The sequence below is a fragment of the Bos grunniens genome, chromosome 2, assembly GCF_055505025.1.
Source record: "Bos grunniens cultivar Pamir isolate PY7600 chromosome 2, Bosgru_T2T1.0, whole genome shotgun sequence".
NCBI lineage: Eukaryota > Metazoa > Chordata > Mammalia > Artiodactyla > Bovidae > Bos > Bos grunniens.
Genome location: NC_141166.1, coordinates 18118751 through 18135436, shown reverse-complemented (window position 1 = coordinate 18135436; position 16686 = coordinate 18118751). Strand labels below are relative to the sequence as shown.

At 57.4% G+C, this 16686-nt stretch overlaps 1 protein-coding gene across 1 annotated transcript; it reads left to right on the top strand.

Annotated features, from left to right (window-relative positions):
- Positions 1–2530: 2530 nt before the first annotated feature.
- On the top strand, positions 2531–16470 carry ITM2C (integral membrane protein 2C). Its single transcript, XM_086335856.1, has 6 exons — positions 2531–2759; positions 10833–10973; positions 12855–13043; positions 13732–13842; positions 14515–14665; positions 15184–16470. Exons 1-6 carry the CDS (start codon positions 2634–2636, stop codon positions 15273–15275), a joined length of 810 nt encoding a protein of 269 aa, XP_086191982.1. The 5' UTR covers positions 2531–2633; the 3' UTR covers positions 15276–16470.
- The last annotated feature ends 216 nt before the right edge of the window (positions 16471–16686 follow it).

Sequence of the window (16686 nt, the reverse complement as noted above, 5' to 3'; positions counted from 1 at the left end):
TTCCCTGAGGGTCACAATTACCCTCAGCTGAGAACACAAACACAGACACAATATGTGGTTCCAGTTTTGTAACACACACACACACGCACACACACACACACAGAGTAAAAAATATTGGAGAGAAAATAACAGCACATTAATAGTGGTTATTGTGGGTTTTGTCATAATACTTGTTTTGTTTTCTTTATGCTTTTCTCTGCTTTTCAAGTTTGAATAACTATTACTCTTAAGCATTATTTTACAAAGCCATTTCTCCCCAAACAGATTTTCAAACACAAAATCTGTGTCTTTATTCTTAGGAGCCTACTTGATGGCACTTCATTTTTCTTATAATTACTGTTGAATTTTTGTATCTCTATTCATAACTAAAATTGTTTTTCTCTTTTATTTGTCAGATTTTTCTATCAGAATATATCATCTATGCCTAAAATTCATCAGAGCATCAGTGGAATTAACTGTTGCTTTAGTTGGAAAGAATTATTATCCAGTTAATTGGTCTGGCTGCTCAGAACTATTTTTTGAGATAATTGTTTGAGAACTTTTTCCAGTGGTTTCCTTGATTATAGGGCATTAAGATTTTCTACTACTTCTTGGCTCCATTTTGGCCAAAAACTGCTTTTCAATAAAATCATCACTTCAGGATATTTATATTTATTAGATATAATTATATATAAAATACATTATAATTTGTAATATCCACCTTATCTATAGTTACATCTTCTTTCTATAAGATATAGAAATGGACTGATACTTTCTCTCTTATTTTTTAATTAGATTTCCCAGAGATTTGTATCCTTCTATTGATTTTTTTTCAGCAGAACTCTCTCCTCAGTATACTTAATATACTTAGCAGGTATAGCCATTATGGAAAATGTATGGAGGTGCCTCAAAAAATTAAAAATAGAACTGCCATGTGCTCTGGCAATTCCACTACTGGGTATACAGCCAAAGGAAATGAAATCAGTATCTTGAAAAGATATCTGCACTCTCATGTCCACTGCAGCATTAGTCACAATAGCCAAGACATGGGTACAACCTAAATGTCCACTGATAGATGAATGGATGAAAAGAAATGTGGTGTATCTATAAAGTGGAATATTATTCAGCCATAAAAATTAAGAAAATCCTGCCACTTGTGACAACATGGATGACCCTGGAGGATGTTATGCATAAGTGAACTAAACCAGACAGACAAAGACAAACGCTACCTGTGATCTTATTTATATGTGGAACCTAAAATAGTTTAGGTCCTGGAACCAGAGACAGCATGGTGGTTACCACAGGCTGGGGATGGGAGAAATAGGGAGAGGCTGGTCAAAAGGTACAAACTTTCAGTTATAAAATGGATAAGCTCTGGAGAGCTGATAGAACTCTGAGGGTGGTGGTAGATACTTTTCTGAGACTACTGCATTTCCAGCAGTGGTCCACTGACCTTCTAGGGCTTAATTATGATGGTAAGCTGTAAATGACCAGTGCTTTACATTGTAATAAACCAGATCTCTTTTAAGAACAGCACACAACGATTCATTTTGGAGAAAGAGGTACAACACGTAAAAATTCACATTTGAGATTTCAGTCTCTAAATGAACTGTTGCAGGGGTTGATTCCAGGACACCTTCCCCTGGGGCCAATCCTGGCTGCTCCGCAGGGTCCACCGGAGAGTGAGAGGAGTCACGGAGCAGGGCGTGGTGAGCATACCAAAGCCATCCCAAGATGAGGAATGAGCCTCTAGATACCCTGTCCTGCGGATCTTTCCATCACACTTGCCAGAATCCCCCTGGGTGGTTGAGAAATGGCCCACAGGACCCTTACTGCAGGTAACCAAGAGAGTCAAAGAACAGGGGCTGTCTTCATTTCTCTACTCTCCTGATGCTCCGCATTCACCCCCAGGGGCCGTCAGGAAGATTCTGCGGGGACTAAGGATGAAGGGAAAAGACTGATGGAGAATAAAGGAGGTGCAGATGGGTTCAAGAGGCAGGACGGCAGGACAAAGACAAACAGTTAGGCACCTGGCCCTGAAGCCTCCTCGCAGGGTCCAGGACACGTCGGAAGAGGAAGTGGGAGGACGGAGCTGTGGGACCAGGTACACCAGGGGCTCCAGCATTTCCGAAGAAGGGGATAGGAAGTGGGGTAAAGGGAGTGGGAAACTTGTCTAGAAGATGCCTTTGCCCGGCAAACACGGATTCAACAAAGACTGTGTACTCTGAGGATGCTGGTCTTGGAGAAGCAGCTGGAAGGGATAAGGCGGCGGCAGAGGGGGACAGAGTCCATGCCTGATTGGACGAATGGATGGATGCACAGATGGATGGATGGATGGACGGACTAAGTGAGTGAGCGGTTGCGGGAACCTCAGACGTTCCCAGGTTGGAGCAGCGCGCCCGGCAGGGGTCACTGCGAGCCCCGACCGCGGGTAGGGGGCGCAGGCGCGGCTGGCGCCAAGGCCCTCCCTCGTGGGGGTGGGGGCGGGCCGGGGGTGGGGAGGGCTGGGGGTGGGGTTAGAGAAAAGGACCCGAAAGAGATCCAAACTTCCGGTGCCTGCGGAGAGCCGAGCGGCGGTGCTACAGAGAGAGGCTGCACCGAGTGGCTTTTGCTCGGGCGGAGGCTGCAGGGCGGACGCTCGGGCCGGCGCAGCCATGGTGAAGATAAGCTTCCAGCCGGCGGTGGCCGGCATCAAGGGCGACAAGACCGACAAGGCTTCGGCCTCGGCCTCGGCCCCAGCGCCCACCCCGGCCGCTGAGATCCTGCTGACGCCGGCTCGGGTGAGAAGGGCCGGGGATGTCCGGCGGCCGGGGGTGCGGGGGACCGAAGGTCGCCCGGCTGCCTCCGGCGACTGCCCGAGGCGAATCGGGACCCCGGCGTCTGGAGCGGAGGGGCGGGGGCTGGGAGTCCGGGATGGGTCGTCCCATCCGGAAGTGGGGAGGGGGCTTGGGTCCCGATATTCAGCGGCAGCAGAAAGCGTTAAGTCTGAAGAATCGGAGGGGGCCCGGTCGCTGTCCCAGGCGGGGAAGAGCTCCAGGTCTCTTCCAAAAGTGGAGAGGGGCCCTAGGCGCTGGTCCCCAAAGAGGGGAGGGGGCTGGTCCGAAAAAGTTCGAGGAATGTTGGTGGGGGGTATAGTCGTCTGGTTCCAATCAGGGAGGAGGGGCCGCGGGTCGAGTCCCCAGGTGGGGGATGGGAGAAGAGTTGGACATTGTTTTCCCCAAAGTAGGGTGGTGGGTTGTGATTGGTGGGGAATAAAGGAGATGGGGGGTCTGGTGCCAACGAAGGGGGAGGGACTGTGGATTTCGTCCCAAACGGGAGACTGCTGGTGGGGGGGGGGGGGGGGTGGCGAGGGGCGAGGGATGTACTGTTAGTCCGCACCTGAATTAGTGGATCAGAAAGTGATGAGACATGAAATGAAAATAAACCAGAACTCGCCTGGCCGCACGTCCGGGATTCGAGATTCGGGGTTGAGAGTTTGGGTGCCGTGATCCCACCCTACCCCAGGCCGCCTGGGCCTCCCTACCCTCCTCTTCCTTCCTCTCCCGGCCCTCTGGAGCTCTGGGCTACCCCGTCCAGCCCGCGTTGCCCCGGTGCCCTCCATCCCTGAGCCTGCGCTTTGTGGAGGCGGACCTCGGTGCACCCCGCCCCCGCCAGCTCCCCTCCTCCTCTTTCCCTCGGGCCTGGGGTAGAGGAGGCATTTCCGCCCGTGGAAAACTGTCTGAGCTGCGAGGAGTCTGACCAGGGGAGGACCCAGAGGGGCCGGACGCGTGGCGGGCGAGGAGGGGAGGGAGAGCTTGGTTCAGTCTGGCTCTGGAGTGGCCCCGGCAAAGGTGTCTACGCCGCCCATCCCGTTGCTGGCTACTGGGATGTCTTCCTCAGCACCAAGGCCCCTCCCCAAATTGATGGCTCCAACTAAACCTTGCTAGGGTATGGCAGGCCGGGTGCTGCAGAATGACCTGTGCCCCGAGAGAAGGGGACACAGGAGAGGGTGGTCAGAGGTGGGTGTCACACACCTGAGCAAAGATTCCCTGAGTGCAGAATTCCAGGAATAGCCTTGGCGAGCTCCCCTGCCCTGGCGTGGTCACTGCGGCATCAGTAACACCCGGGCTGGGTTGGGGGGTTTGCTCTGCAGCCCGGATCAGAGCAGCTTCGTCTTCTGATGCTTGGATGGGAAGGGGACATTTCCTATTTGAAGGCCTGGCCTGCAGCTTTTAAAGTTTGCAAGAGGCTCTTTAAACCTCCTTCCTACCCCCTCTGCCCCCAGAGAGTGCAGGACGCTCACCCCTTTCTTCTCCCAGCTGCTTCTCCCAGAGCCAGGTACCCAGCTGAGGCCTGGAAAACTGGACCCTGACGCCCAGAGCTACAAGATTCAGGCAGGAGGGAGGACCAGCCAGACAGTGGGAGGATGCAATTCAAACTCCATCAGAAGGTCTGCCGGATTTCGCAGGAGCCGCACATTCTCCAGTGGCAGCCTGCTTGTGGTGTCGGGAGGGATGGCGGATGCCAGCATCGCCTTGGCAGTATCTGACATCCAGCTTCTGGCTCCCAAGTCCAGTGTCCTCTCTTCCCCCTCACCCAGCATGAAATGGAAATATCAACATCTTCTTCCCTGGGGGCTGTTTGCAGTGGCCTCGAGCCTGCTGAGTGTGCTTCCCCTACCCCCGGCAAACCTTGTTAGTTGGGCAGGGTCCCCTCACTCTTAACTGGCAAGGGGGAGCCATTGGGCCCCAGGAGGAGGATTAATACCCCAGTACCTTTACATCAGATCTGCTTATTAATGAACTTTCACAGCTTCTCAGCCCTGAGGGGTCAGGGGAGGCTTTTGGGTGTTGCACGTTGGCTCTGCCAGTCCCCTGATGGAATTGGAGCCTTGGGAAGAGAGTTCACTTCTGTGAACCTCTTGTGGCCTTAACCGGCCAGTGGGCACACTGCCCCCACATCCAGTGCCTGATGTAGAGCAAGCCCCTCTGCCATGGCCACCCCCTCCCTCTGCATGGCCACCTGCCTCACCAGTAAGTTCAGGAAGCGCCCAGCATTTACAGTAGCCCAGGACAGCATGAGCAGGGACTGCTTCACCAAAACAGGGCATTTGAGTTGGTCCCGTGCTGATGGGTTGTCAGAATGTGGAAGTGTTAGTTACTCAGTCTATTATAGCGAGTGTTCTTCATTCATTTTGACTCTTTGCAACCCCGTGAACTCTAGCCTGCCAGGCTCCTCTGTCCGTGGGATTTCCCAGGCAAGAATACTGGAGTAGGTTGCCATTCCCTTCTCCAGGGGATCTTCCTCACCCAGGGATCTAACCTAGGTGTCCCGCATTGCAGGCAGATCCTTTACTGTCTGAACCACATGGGCTGTCAGAGGAAAGCTTATTAGAAGGTCTCTTTTGGCTGGGGGTGACCCTGGAACCATCCCTGGTCACTGAACTGAATCAAAAATAAGACTTAAAGCCTTGGAAGGACCAACTGATGAACAGAGGCATTCCTGAGTGCCTCTCCCCCATGAAGCCACCCTCTAAGCTGTCACAGTAAAATGTCAACCTGAGTGCAGGCCCCCGGGCCCAGGCTAGGGGTAGTGGGCCCTCGCTGTGGGCCTCCCTCTGCTTCTCTGCAGAAAAGTGAAACAAGGAGGATTTTGTCCCCAGACCTGCTGCTGGAAGGAAGCGCCTCGGTGGGCCGGAGAGGGATGGGGGTGGGGGCCCATCTGGGCCTCCAGCTGCCCACCCTCCCCACGTGGTGCTTGCCTCTGAGATAATGAGTTGCCTGCACTGATGGGCAGCTGGCCAGAAGCCAGCTCGGAAAGTGGGCTGGACGGGAAGCACCCCTCTTAGCACCCTCTGGCCAGCCCTACGCGTCTCAGCCCACTTCCCCTCTCCCCACCATCTGCCTCTGTCTTTGCTCACCCATGTGTTCTACACATGCACACGCACAGAGCCAGGTGTGGGCATGTACAGGAACGATTGGGCTGGGGGCCTCCAAGAGGGGAGAAGTGAGGTCAATACAGTCATCTTCGCAGTGCTGTAATTTTCTCCTTGGCTTTGGCCTTTGATTAATGTCACCCCCTCCCCCAGCCCACATACCTGGGGATCAGATTTCACTTTCCACCTCCCGGCCTCAGGTCCTTGGCGGGAAGGAGCTGGGTCTCCAGGAGTGGGGTGAGCGTGGGGGGAGGGTCCCCTAACCAGCCCAGAGGGTGGAGCAGGGCTCTGCATCCTCGGGTCCCAGGGCCCCCTCCCCACCCACCAGCCCCGTGGGCTGGGCTAAGAGGACCTCCGTGGCTGGGCGGTCCTGCCCCCAACCCCAGGCCTTCCCTGAGGGGCTCTGGCATCTGGGCTTGGGCCACGGTGACTTTTTTCTGCTTTCTCTCTCCTTTCCCTCTCCTCTTCGTACTCCCCTCAGCCCGTCGGTCCTTGCATGTTTCCAGGCTGTCAGCAGATTGCCACAGAGGACGAGTTTCTCTTACCAGAAAGAAAAAAATGTTTCTGAGACCAGGGGAGCGCAGCCAGTGCCTGGCGAACCGTGTACCCCAGGAGCGCTCTGCCGGCTCTGCGTCTGTCTTCCCCAGCCTTTGTTCTCTGGGGTCTCCCCTTGCCTGTCAGGAGCAGAACAGGAGAGCAAACGAGCAGAGCAGAGGGCTGTGGGGAGTGTTCTCGGCCCACACCCTTCCTGGGGCAGCAGTGGGTCCCTGGGCCACCCTGGGTTTCACTGATGGAGGGTTCACGACTAGTCTTCAGCATTCACCCCGCTGATGTCTGCACTTCTGAGCACAGCTCTGCGAAGAGGCCCAGCCCCCTTACCCCTGCGAGGCTTGTTTCTCTCTCTCACCCACACACACAGTGTCTCTCTCACTGGTGGCCTTGTCTCTGTGATCTGCAGCCTGGGAAAGAAAGATGCTCAGGAAGAAGGAATGATGCTGGGGAGGTGAGGGTGGGGATCCCGGCCACGGCCGTCGGCTTGCGCCCACAGTGGGTGCATTTCTGGCTTCCCTGCCACCCTCCTCCGCGCAGCCTGCAACTGGAGTTTCATCTGCTTGCAGCTATTCTGGACATTGTTACTGAGGGAAAGCCGCTGGGAGCTCTCTCCATGAGCCCTGGGGCAGGGGATTGGTGGCGGGGGTTGGGGGGAGGTCTTCTGAGTTAATGCTTCAGTTGGCTGAGTTCCTCAGACTCTTGAGGCCCTGGCTTTGCCAAATCATTTAGTGAACACTACCGTGGGCTCCGTGAGACATGCCGGCCGAGGCCTGGGCCCCTCCTGGGTCCCAGACACGTGGCCCACATGCTCCACACAAGCGCACAGTGAGGCCTTTTGCCCAGGACGCCCAGCTGCCATGGAAACTGTCTTTTCCTGCTTCCTGGAAGCCCCCCAAATCCCTGGCTGGGGAGTAACTGCTCCATATGAGGGCAGGCATTCTCTTGGAGCTCCAGCATGACAGGTGAAGCAGCTGAGGGTGGGGGTGGCGACTTCAGGAAGGACCCTCCTCAGCCGACATCCTGGGTGCACTGAGCAGTTAGGATCCTAAGGATGAGGCCCTGGGTTCTGGCCCAGGCTCCCCAGAGGCCTCGGAGGGCGGCCCACCCCTGTGGGGCTTTACCTCCCAGTGCCTCTGTCTGGAAGCTGGGATACCAGCAGGCTCTGGGTCTGCTCTCCCCAGTCGCCGCTGCTCAGCCATGTTGCTCCTGGGGAGTTGGCCCCTGGAATGCCAGGGCAGAGGGGTGTCAGGTAGGGAGGGGAGCAGGGCGTGAGCCACGGGTGTGCACTCAGGACCATTAGTAGGGGCAGGATGTGTGTGTGTGCTCAGCCATGTCCAACTCCTTGCAACCCCATGGACTGCAGCCCGCCAGGCTCCTCTGTCTGTGGGATCCTCTAGTCAAGAATGCTGGAGTGGGTTGCCATTGCCTGCTCCAGGGAATCTTCCCAACCCAGGGATCAAACCTGCATCTCTTGTGTCTCCTGCATTGGCAGGCAGGTTCTTTACCACTGTGCCACGTGGGAAGCAGGATCAGGAACCACTGTCCACGTCTGGGAAAGGTGGGGGGACCGTCCCAAGCCTTCACAGGGACCTCCACAGAGACATATGAGGACATGGGCGTGGGGCATCAAGGGGTCCCGGCTGGAGACTGTCCTTCTTGGCCACACTAGCCTGGCCTCACTTTCCTCTGGGGCCCCTCCTCCCTTGCCATCCTTAATGACCTCTCTCCCAACCTCGGTGCCCTACCCAGCTCCTCCCCCAGGCACCTGCCCCAACCAGGAGCTGAAAGGCGGCTGTAAAACTGGTAGGCCTCACCTTGTTCCTGAACTTCAATTATGGACAGGCCCCCACCCCGCTCTTGCTTTATAACCATTGACTTTTTTGTTGTTGTTGGGTGGTTTTCTGTTTGTTTTTTTTTTTTAAGCAATTCTCACAGGCTTGCTTTTGCTTCTCTGGAGCAAAGCATGGCCACAGTGCAGCCTCGACAGCTGGCTGCGGTGGTGGCCCTAAAAAGGAATGGTTTAGCTGATAAAGACCTGCTATTTTTATCTAACACTTGATCCTTTTCAAAGGGCTTTCAGGGCCTGTGTCTCCTTTAATCCCAACAAAACCCTGTCAGAAAGAGTCTGTTCACATTTCACAGGAGGACCGTCGGAGGGTCAGAGGCTCCCTTACACGTGCACGCGGCCCCTGCTGGGGGCACCTCTGGCTTCTGCAGCCCCACCCATCTCACTGAATACAAATGTTGTGTCCCCAGGGCAGGATTTGCAGAGGGGTGTGGTACCTGGCCTATCTTTTGGGTCACCCACCTTTCCTGGGGACCCACTTAGGATGGCTGGAGCTCCTTGGGTGGCTTGTTCCTGTGAGTCACTCGCCAAGCTCGGCCGTTGGTCACCCTGTCCTGTGCTGATCCTGGGAGCCCATTGGAGAGTCAAAGCCCTTGCAGCCCCCTGCCCACTGCTGGCAACTGTCCTGTGGGCAGTGGCCACATGCACTAGTGACCATGGTCAGTGCTGCCAGGGAGCCCCGGGGTGCTGGGGAGAGGCCAGCCAGGCGGGTGGTCTCACCAGGTGCTTCTTCGGATCACAGGGACCCCATAGTAGGGCCAGGGTGGGGAGAGGCCCCAGGCTGCAGATAGCCCAGCCTGTGAGGGGGACGGGATGGGCAGGGGCACCTCTCCATCCTCTGTCTCCATCCCAGGGTGCTGGAGGCAGGGGGGTGGGGTGGGGGTCACTGGCCTGGTGATACGTGTGCCTAGAGATGGGGGTACATCTTTCAGGCATTTACTATGCCTGCAACGTGGGACACCAGGGTTCCATCCCTGGGTTGGGAAGATCCCCTGGAGAAGGAAATGGCAACCCACTCCAGTACTGCCTGGAAAATTCCATGGACTGGGGAGCCTGGTAGGCTACAGTCCATGGGGTCTCGAAGAGTCGGACACGACTGAGCAACTTCACTTTCACTTTCCTGCAGGAAGGGTGTGGGGAGAGGGGAGAGCCCCAGGCAGGAGGCTTCACCCGGCCCCACAGGGGACGCCCTTCTGCTCTCTGAGGCCCCGGTCCCACCCTCCCATGTGCTCCAAGCACAGCAGGCCTGCACCCCACCCCTTCCAGGCTGAGCCCACTGTATGCACTTAGTAAGGGCCTGTCCTGGGCAACTTCAACCTGAACTGTGTCTACACTCCCAGCCACTTGGCTGCAGGGTGAAGAGTGGAAGCACACAGAGGGCTAAGCAGACAGTGAGAGGGTCCGGGCTCTGGGCCTCCCCTCTGCACCCCCAACTCTGCCTCAGCTCCCCGAGGTTGGGGGTGGAGCGGGGTACCGGCCCCTACACTCACCCAGCTGCGTCCGAACACCATAGAGGCAGGGTTGAATGGTGGACCCTGGAGGCAGAGCCAGGCCTGGGCCTTCACGAGGTCTCCAGGGTGAATGAGGCCTGGGGTAGGGCAGAGGTGGCAAGGATAAAGAGGAGCGATGGCCCAGGCCACACAGCTGGGTAAGAGCCCCAAGTCACTAGACTCTCAGTCCAGTACTCTGGGGAGAGCAGGGTTTCTGAGTTACACACCCACCTCCAACTGCTGGCCCAGATGGGTGTGGACCGGAGTTGGGTCAGGATGGTTTACTTCTTGGCAGCCCTGTAACTACTTGTCCCGAGCCGGGGCCTGGCTCCCCAGAGAGGGTGTTTCCAGGAACCTCCTGCCCTGGCCGCCACAGCCACGTTTCCGTCCCGGCAGAGGGGCCCTGGCTTCCAGAAGCCTCTAGACTCCACCCCGTGGGCTCTGCTCCTGACAGCCTGCTCCACACCAGTGCCCGGTGATTCCATCGCTGCCCAGCAGACTGCTCGCTGCCTAAGGTGGCCAGAGGGGACAGGCATGCATGCCCATGCTGGGGGCCTCCTAGAGCCCTGTCCCCACCAGTGAGCTACTGGGAACCTCCTTGGTCCAATGCAGTGGCTCCCAACCTGCCTGGTACACCCTGGTTCCTACAGGTTCCGAGGCCCAGTGTGGTCATCAAGGTCACATCTGTGCTTCCCCCCCCACCACCATCCCCAGTTTGAAAGAATCTACTGTGGTCACAGCTGGTATAATGAAGAGGACTAATAGCATAGGGGCTTCAAAATACTCTTGCCGAGTCCCTATGGGTCATTTTACGTGGCTTCCAGGTGGGGCTCGGTTTCTCTTTAGAGGGAACAGCTGGGGGCCTGGGGATGCTTCCTTTCCTTCCAGATGATGCTCTGTGTGTCCTGAGCATCGCCCTCCCCCGCCTCTGTTCCCCAGGCTCCTTGCCAGCCAGCAGGGTAAGGCCTCACTTTGGGGAATGGGGGAGGCGGGAGGGATCCCCAGCAGACGTGGGACCACCATGAGGCTGACCCTGCACTGCCGTCCGCAGGAAGAGCGGCCCCCCATCCAACGCTACAAGAAGGGGGGCTCCGTGGGCGGCGTGTGCTACTTGTCGATGGGCATGGTCGTGCTGCTCATGGGCCTGGTGTTCGCCTCTGTCTACATCTACAGATACTTCTTCCTGGCTCAGGTGAGGTGGGCAGAGGGAGGAGGGGAGAAACAGTGGCCTTTAGAGGAGGAAGTGAACACCCCACCTCCCAGGTGGGAGGAGTGCCCCACAAGCCTAGAAGATTCGCAGCCTCCTCCTCCTCCTCCCTGGTCTGTCCACGAGACAGGACTGGGGTCCCATCCTCTGACTGCCGTGGGGTCTGGAGGAGTGGCCTTACCTGTCTTTTTGGACACATCTATCTGAAGCTGACAGCTCTCCTGGGAGTACAGTCCATCATGGGGGAGCCAGGATTAGCATCTGGGCTGTGAGGCTGGCAGCCCCTTCCCACAGTGACCCCAGAGCATCAGCACCAGAAACTCGGGGTGCAGCAGAAACCAGAACTCTGCAGGCCCTTCAGAGCCTGGCCCCCTGTGCCCTGCAGGTCGAGCTTCAAGGAATTCCCATTCTGTGCCTGGTCATCTGGGCTACAACCCATGAAAGGTGGAGGGTGGCTTACAGAGTCAGCTCCGCCCCCTGTTAGGGTGGCCCCCGCCCAAGATCACACCCCGTCATCTGCTCGCCCAGGCCACCTGGGCACAAAGCTGGGCCAGAGACCTGGCCATGGTCACAGCAGCCTGTCATCTGCCTGGGGAGGGAGGCCGGGCCCCCAAGTTCTCGGAAGGGAAGGTAGTTCAATGAAAGTTTGCTTAATGACCATAAACATAACAACATGGGGAATCTCAGTGACCAAAAGGCTGGGAATTGCCAGTCGCTTATGACCCAAGTGGCCCCTTCCCACCCTCAAGCCCTGGGCTTTGACTTCCTCGTCCCCCAGTTTCTCTAGGGTGGAATTCACTGAAGAGCTTGCAGTCCGGGTGACTTTCCCCTTAAAACCTCAGCTCCCGCACACCCACCCACTTCCCCTTTTGTTTGGCATCCTCCCCTCCCCCACGACCTGCTTTCCCCCTGGTTCCTGGTTTTTGCTTTCTGGGGCCTTTTCCTGTTGCAGCTGTGCTGCTGTCCTGGACTTCCCCTCTGATTGCAGCCCCGACTCATGCCTGGTTCTCAGGGCATGGGGAACCTCAGAGCAGCCTCGCGCCTGCGCCCTGGGACCCCTGGGACGGTATGATTCATGTGTGATGATTCACCCTCCTGGGAGAGCACAGCTGAAACAGAAAGGGACATCTGCCTGTCATGACCTGGAGGAGCCAGAGGGGCCCCCCCCCGCCCCCCCGCCGCGGCCACCAGTCAGTCACGTGGCCTCGGTTGCACCCGGCCACCTCCCTTCCCTTGTTGATGGAATGATAAGCGGGCCCTTCAAACGGGGGACACCGCGTTTATCAAGGTTCCTCAGGAGGCCCAGGTCCGGGGAGGTGGTGGGGCTTGTGTGAAGTTGAACACAGCTTGGGGAGGGGCAGGAGGTGGGGTTGCCACCAGCATCTGATAACAAGGCTGCCTCTCAGTCCCTCCCCCTTCCTCCTGGCCCTCCAAGGTCTCCAGGGCCCCCTGCAGAGGCAGCAGGAAGGGTGGGCGGGCACCCCCTGGTGGCAGTGGAGGGTGGCACCCCACCCCACCCCAGGCTCTTTCTTGGGTATCTGTCCTCCCACTGGCCCATCCCCTTTCACCGCCATAGACTCATGGACTTGGTGGGCAGAAGGGGTCTAAGGGGTCACTTTGTTTTACAGATGAGGAAGCTGAGCCTCAGCGAAATCATCCTCCTAGGAACTGGCACACCTGGCTCACCCTCCCTGACTCCCGTGTTTCTCAGTTTCTGCATCTGTGAGATGGGCATCCCAGCCCTGCCCTTCCCGCTTCCTCAGGCCTTCAGAGCCAGGAGCGGTTGGGCAGGCAGCAGGGGCCTCGCGGAGGGCCCTGTGTGACCAGGTTGTCTCTCTCTCTCGCCCCGCTCCCCACCTTGCTCAGCTGGCCCGAGACAACTTCTTCCACTGTGGCGTCCTCTACGAAGACTCCCTGTCCTCCCAGGCCCACACTCGCATGGAGCTGGAGGAGGACGTGAAGATCTACCTCGAGGAGAACTATGAGCGCATCAACGTGCCCGTGCCCCAGTTTGGGGGCGGTGACCCTGCAGACATCATCCATGACTTTCAGCGGGTGAGGCCAGCCAGGGCCCGGGGTGGGGGTGGAGAGCGGGCATCAGAAGGAGCAACAGACGTGAAGGGAGAATGCCCACACCCTTTGTACAAACTTGGAGTACATAACCATGCAGTACAAACTGTGGTGCAGACGTCTATGGTTTAGGTCCATCCGGGGTTTAGAGACCCCACCTTTATCATGTAGTTCTTGCGGTTATCACTGACTATGAACTCGTCATGGTTGATTTTCTCCTGGGCCACCTGACAGCTGCAGACACTGGCTCTCATGGGCGAGGCCAGTGTTCCTTTTAATGAGCTCTTTCCACGTTGACATCTTATCAAGATGCAGCACTCGGGGGTGGGGAGGAGCCGCTCACTAAGGGTCCCGGCTGTCCACAGGGGTGGCCGGACCTCCCAGGTTTGATGAGATACATAGTCGGGCGTTACCCTGATTCTCAGAGCTCAGCTGTGTAACCTCCCGAGAAGAATCCTTGTCACAACTGAAGCATTTGATAGTGTTTTCATCTAGTAAGTGTAATCTACTATAGATACAGCCTAGGAAAGGAGAGCGGGAGAAGGGAGCCCCACCTAGATGTTGAGGAATCCGGGGTACATCACTGGGAGCACTGTGGGTTCACACCTCACACAGCCCACCGGGGCCAAGTCCTCACCTGCAGACACTGATGTGGCCCTTTCTTTCTGCTCAGGGTCTCACCGCTTATCATGACATCTCCCTGGACAAGTGCTACGTCATCGAGCTCAACACCACCATCGTACTGCCCCCCCGCAACTTCTGGGAGCTCCTCATGAATGTGAAGGTGAGCGGGACCCTGGTAGTGTCTTGTCCCTCCTTTGTCCCCCCACCACCATGAGACAAGGGAGATTTCTGGGGCCAGCAGGGATGGGGGGGCCTGGGCATTGCTGTCAGCTGGTCCCAGCACCCTTAGTCAGTCCCTCTGGCTGCAGCTCCCTTCTCCCTCACACAGAGTCAATGCCTCTCCTTTCTGCCTCCCCAGTCCCCCACTCCTGCCTCCCTCACTTAAGAACCGAGACCAGCTTCCTTAGCATTCATGGCCGTGCCCCATGTTGCTCTATTGACAGCAGTGCAGGGAGGAGACCGGGGCCCTGCCTCGGAGGAGCACTTCCCCTAGGGTGGGGGGGCAGACTCGTGCGTGTGCGAGCACACGTCCACACACACACATGCCAACACTCACACGCACATACACACACACATGCCCCCCACACACACACCCGCATGCTCACACACATGACTCACTGGCAATGCAGGTGCAGGAAGTGCCCGGGGACATCAGAAGGGTGAGCCATGCGGTCTCTGGATGAAGGGGTGGGCATGTTGGACAGGCATTTCAGGTGCTGAGGGGACTCAAGTGAGCAGAAGGATGTCGGTGGGGGGAGGTCTGTGGGCAGTTGGGGACCCTGAGAGTTGGGCCCGGGTACTGACCTGGTGCTGGGCTGCTCTCCCTTTGCAGAGGGGGACCTACCTCCCTCAGACGTACATCATCCAGGAGGAGATGGTGGTCACGGAGCACGTCAGCGACAAGGAGGCCCTGGGCTCCTTCATCTATCACCTGTGCAGCGGGAAGGACACCTACCGCCTGCGGCGCCGGGCCACCCGGAGGCGTGAGTGGCCATCTCCACCCACCTTGGCCCCTGCCCTGAGCCCAAACCACGGCCCAGCTGAGCCTGGCCCCAGAGCTGGAGACCAGCTGTCAGAGAGCTGGGATTGCAGCAGCAGTAACGACAGCACATGTTAACGGGGCACTTACTGCATGCCAGGCACTGCTTTACACTCTCTGTGTCCTCCTAAGGCAGTGTGAGTCGTCATCACCATCATCATCCTTGTCATCTTTTATTCTTGCTGTCCCTTTTAGAGATGAGGAAAGGAGGGGCGCAGACAGGTCAACAGACAGCCCTGAGATCACACAGCAGGAAGGTGGCAGAGCTGTGAGGTCTGACTCCGGCTACTGCGCTCATGCCATCTACTATGCTGCCTCTGGGTGAAACTGGGTGTCATTTCCTGGGCCTCCCCACCCCTGGTCCTGAGACCCTGCTCAGGCTCCGAGGCTGGTGGCCTTCGTGGCCCAGCCAGTTCTAGGCCAGGACATAGGTCTTACTAGACTTTCTCTGTTCTCTCCCAGGGATCAACAAACGAGAGGCCAAGAACTGCAACGCCATCCGCCACTTTGAGAACACCTTCGTAGTGGAGACGCTCATCTGCGGGGTGGTGTGAAGCCCCGCCCCCGCCCTCCAGGCCCCGCCCCATCTTCCAGGCCCCGCCCCCACCCTCTCCGTTTTCTCTTCCGGCCACTCTCTGGCCCTCCTTACCCTGCTTAGCTTGTACTTTGGACGCCTTCCCCGTAGATGTGATGTTTCTCTCCCCGTTTCTCTCCAGCCCTGCCCGCCTCCTTGTACCAGAGCTGTGACCTCTCAAGACCTCCCCCTTTGCTGACCTCTCAGGTGTGGGGGAGGGAGGGGACGCCCCAAGATGGTTTCTGTGACCAACATCTTGAGGTCAGGTCCCTGGGGCCCTGGCCCACAGCGGCACTGGTGGCCCAAGGGGAAGGACAGGACGGAAGGAACCAGGCATGTGGGGTTCTGGCGAAGGGATGGGGTCGGGGGAGGGGGTGTGGAGTGGGGTTCAGGAACATCTGCACAACTGGGAAGGGCCTAAAAGGCCTTTTGCTTGCTCCGCACGCATCCCCTACTTTCCAGCTCTCAGACCTGAACTGAGGATGGAGGGAACGTGCCCAAGAATGGACCCCCCCCCCCGCCCCTCCCAGAGCACAAGGGAAGGTGGCTGTCCTGGGGCTGTCCCCAGGACTCTCTAGTCAGTGCCTTCAGCCCACCTGTGGGAGCCTGGAGTTTGGGGTGGGGGGTTCAGATAAGTCCGTCAAGCACAATCAATCTCCGGGTGGAACCAAAGAAGGAAGGAGCCAGGGCTGGGGGCGCTGGCCCTCCAGGAGCACATGTGGGGTCCCCACCAGCCACAGCCACAGAGCAACAGGGTGGGGGTGTCTTCTCCTGTCCAGGGGCGACCCTGCCAGCTGAGCACTGAGCAGGGATGCTCAATCCTTCGGAGAGAGGGGGGCTCCCTGCTGTCCCCGGGGTAGAGCTCTTGTAGGATGCCATGGGTGGGTGGGGGGAGGGGAGGGAGAGCCAGCTGGTACTTGGGAACCCTGCCTCCTCTCTGGAATTCCAGTCCCCTCTGGGGGAATGCAGCGTTTCCTTTTCCTTCTCACTTTTGCATGTTTTTACTGATCGTTCGATATGCTAACAGTTCTCAGCCCTGAAGAGAAGGGCTCCGACACCTCCAGTCAGACTTTGGTGCTCTCTGGAGATGAAACTCTTGAAGTGCTTTGTATATTTTCTCAATTAGATCTCTTTTCAGGAGTGTCTGTAGAACAATAAACATCTTTGACTTCTGATTTTGGCTTGGGAGAGATGGGTGGTGGTGGTGGTGGTGGGTGAGGGGTGCACCTCCACCCTGTAGACTGGGCTTTGAGGGGGGTGCAGGTGGACATGCAGGAGACAGGCAGGAGAAGTTCTTGGGCCTTGACATCCAGCACTGCTCCGTGGTTCAGCCAAGGAATGTTGGTGTCCCCTTCTTCCTTCCCTCAAGTCCTCACGTCACCCTGAACCAG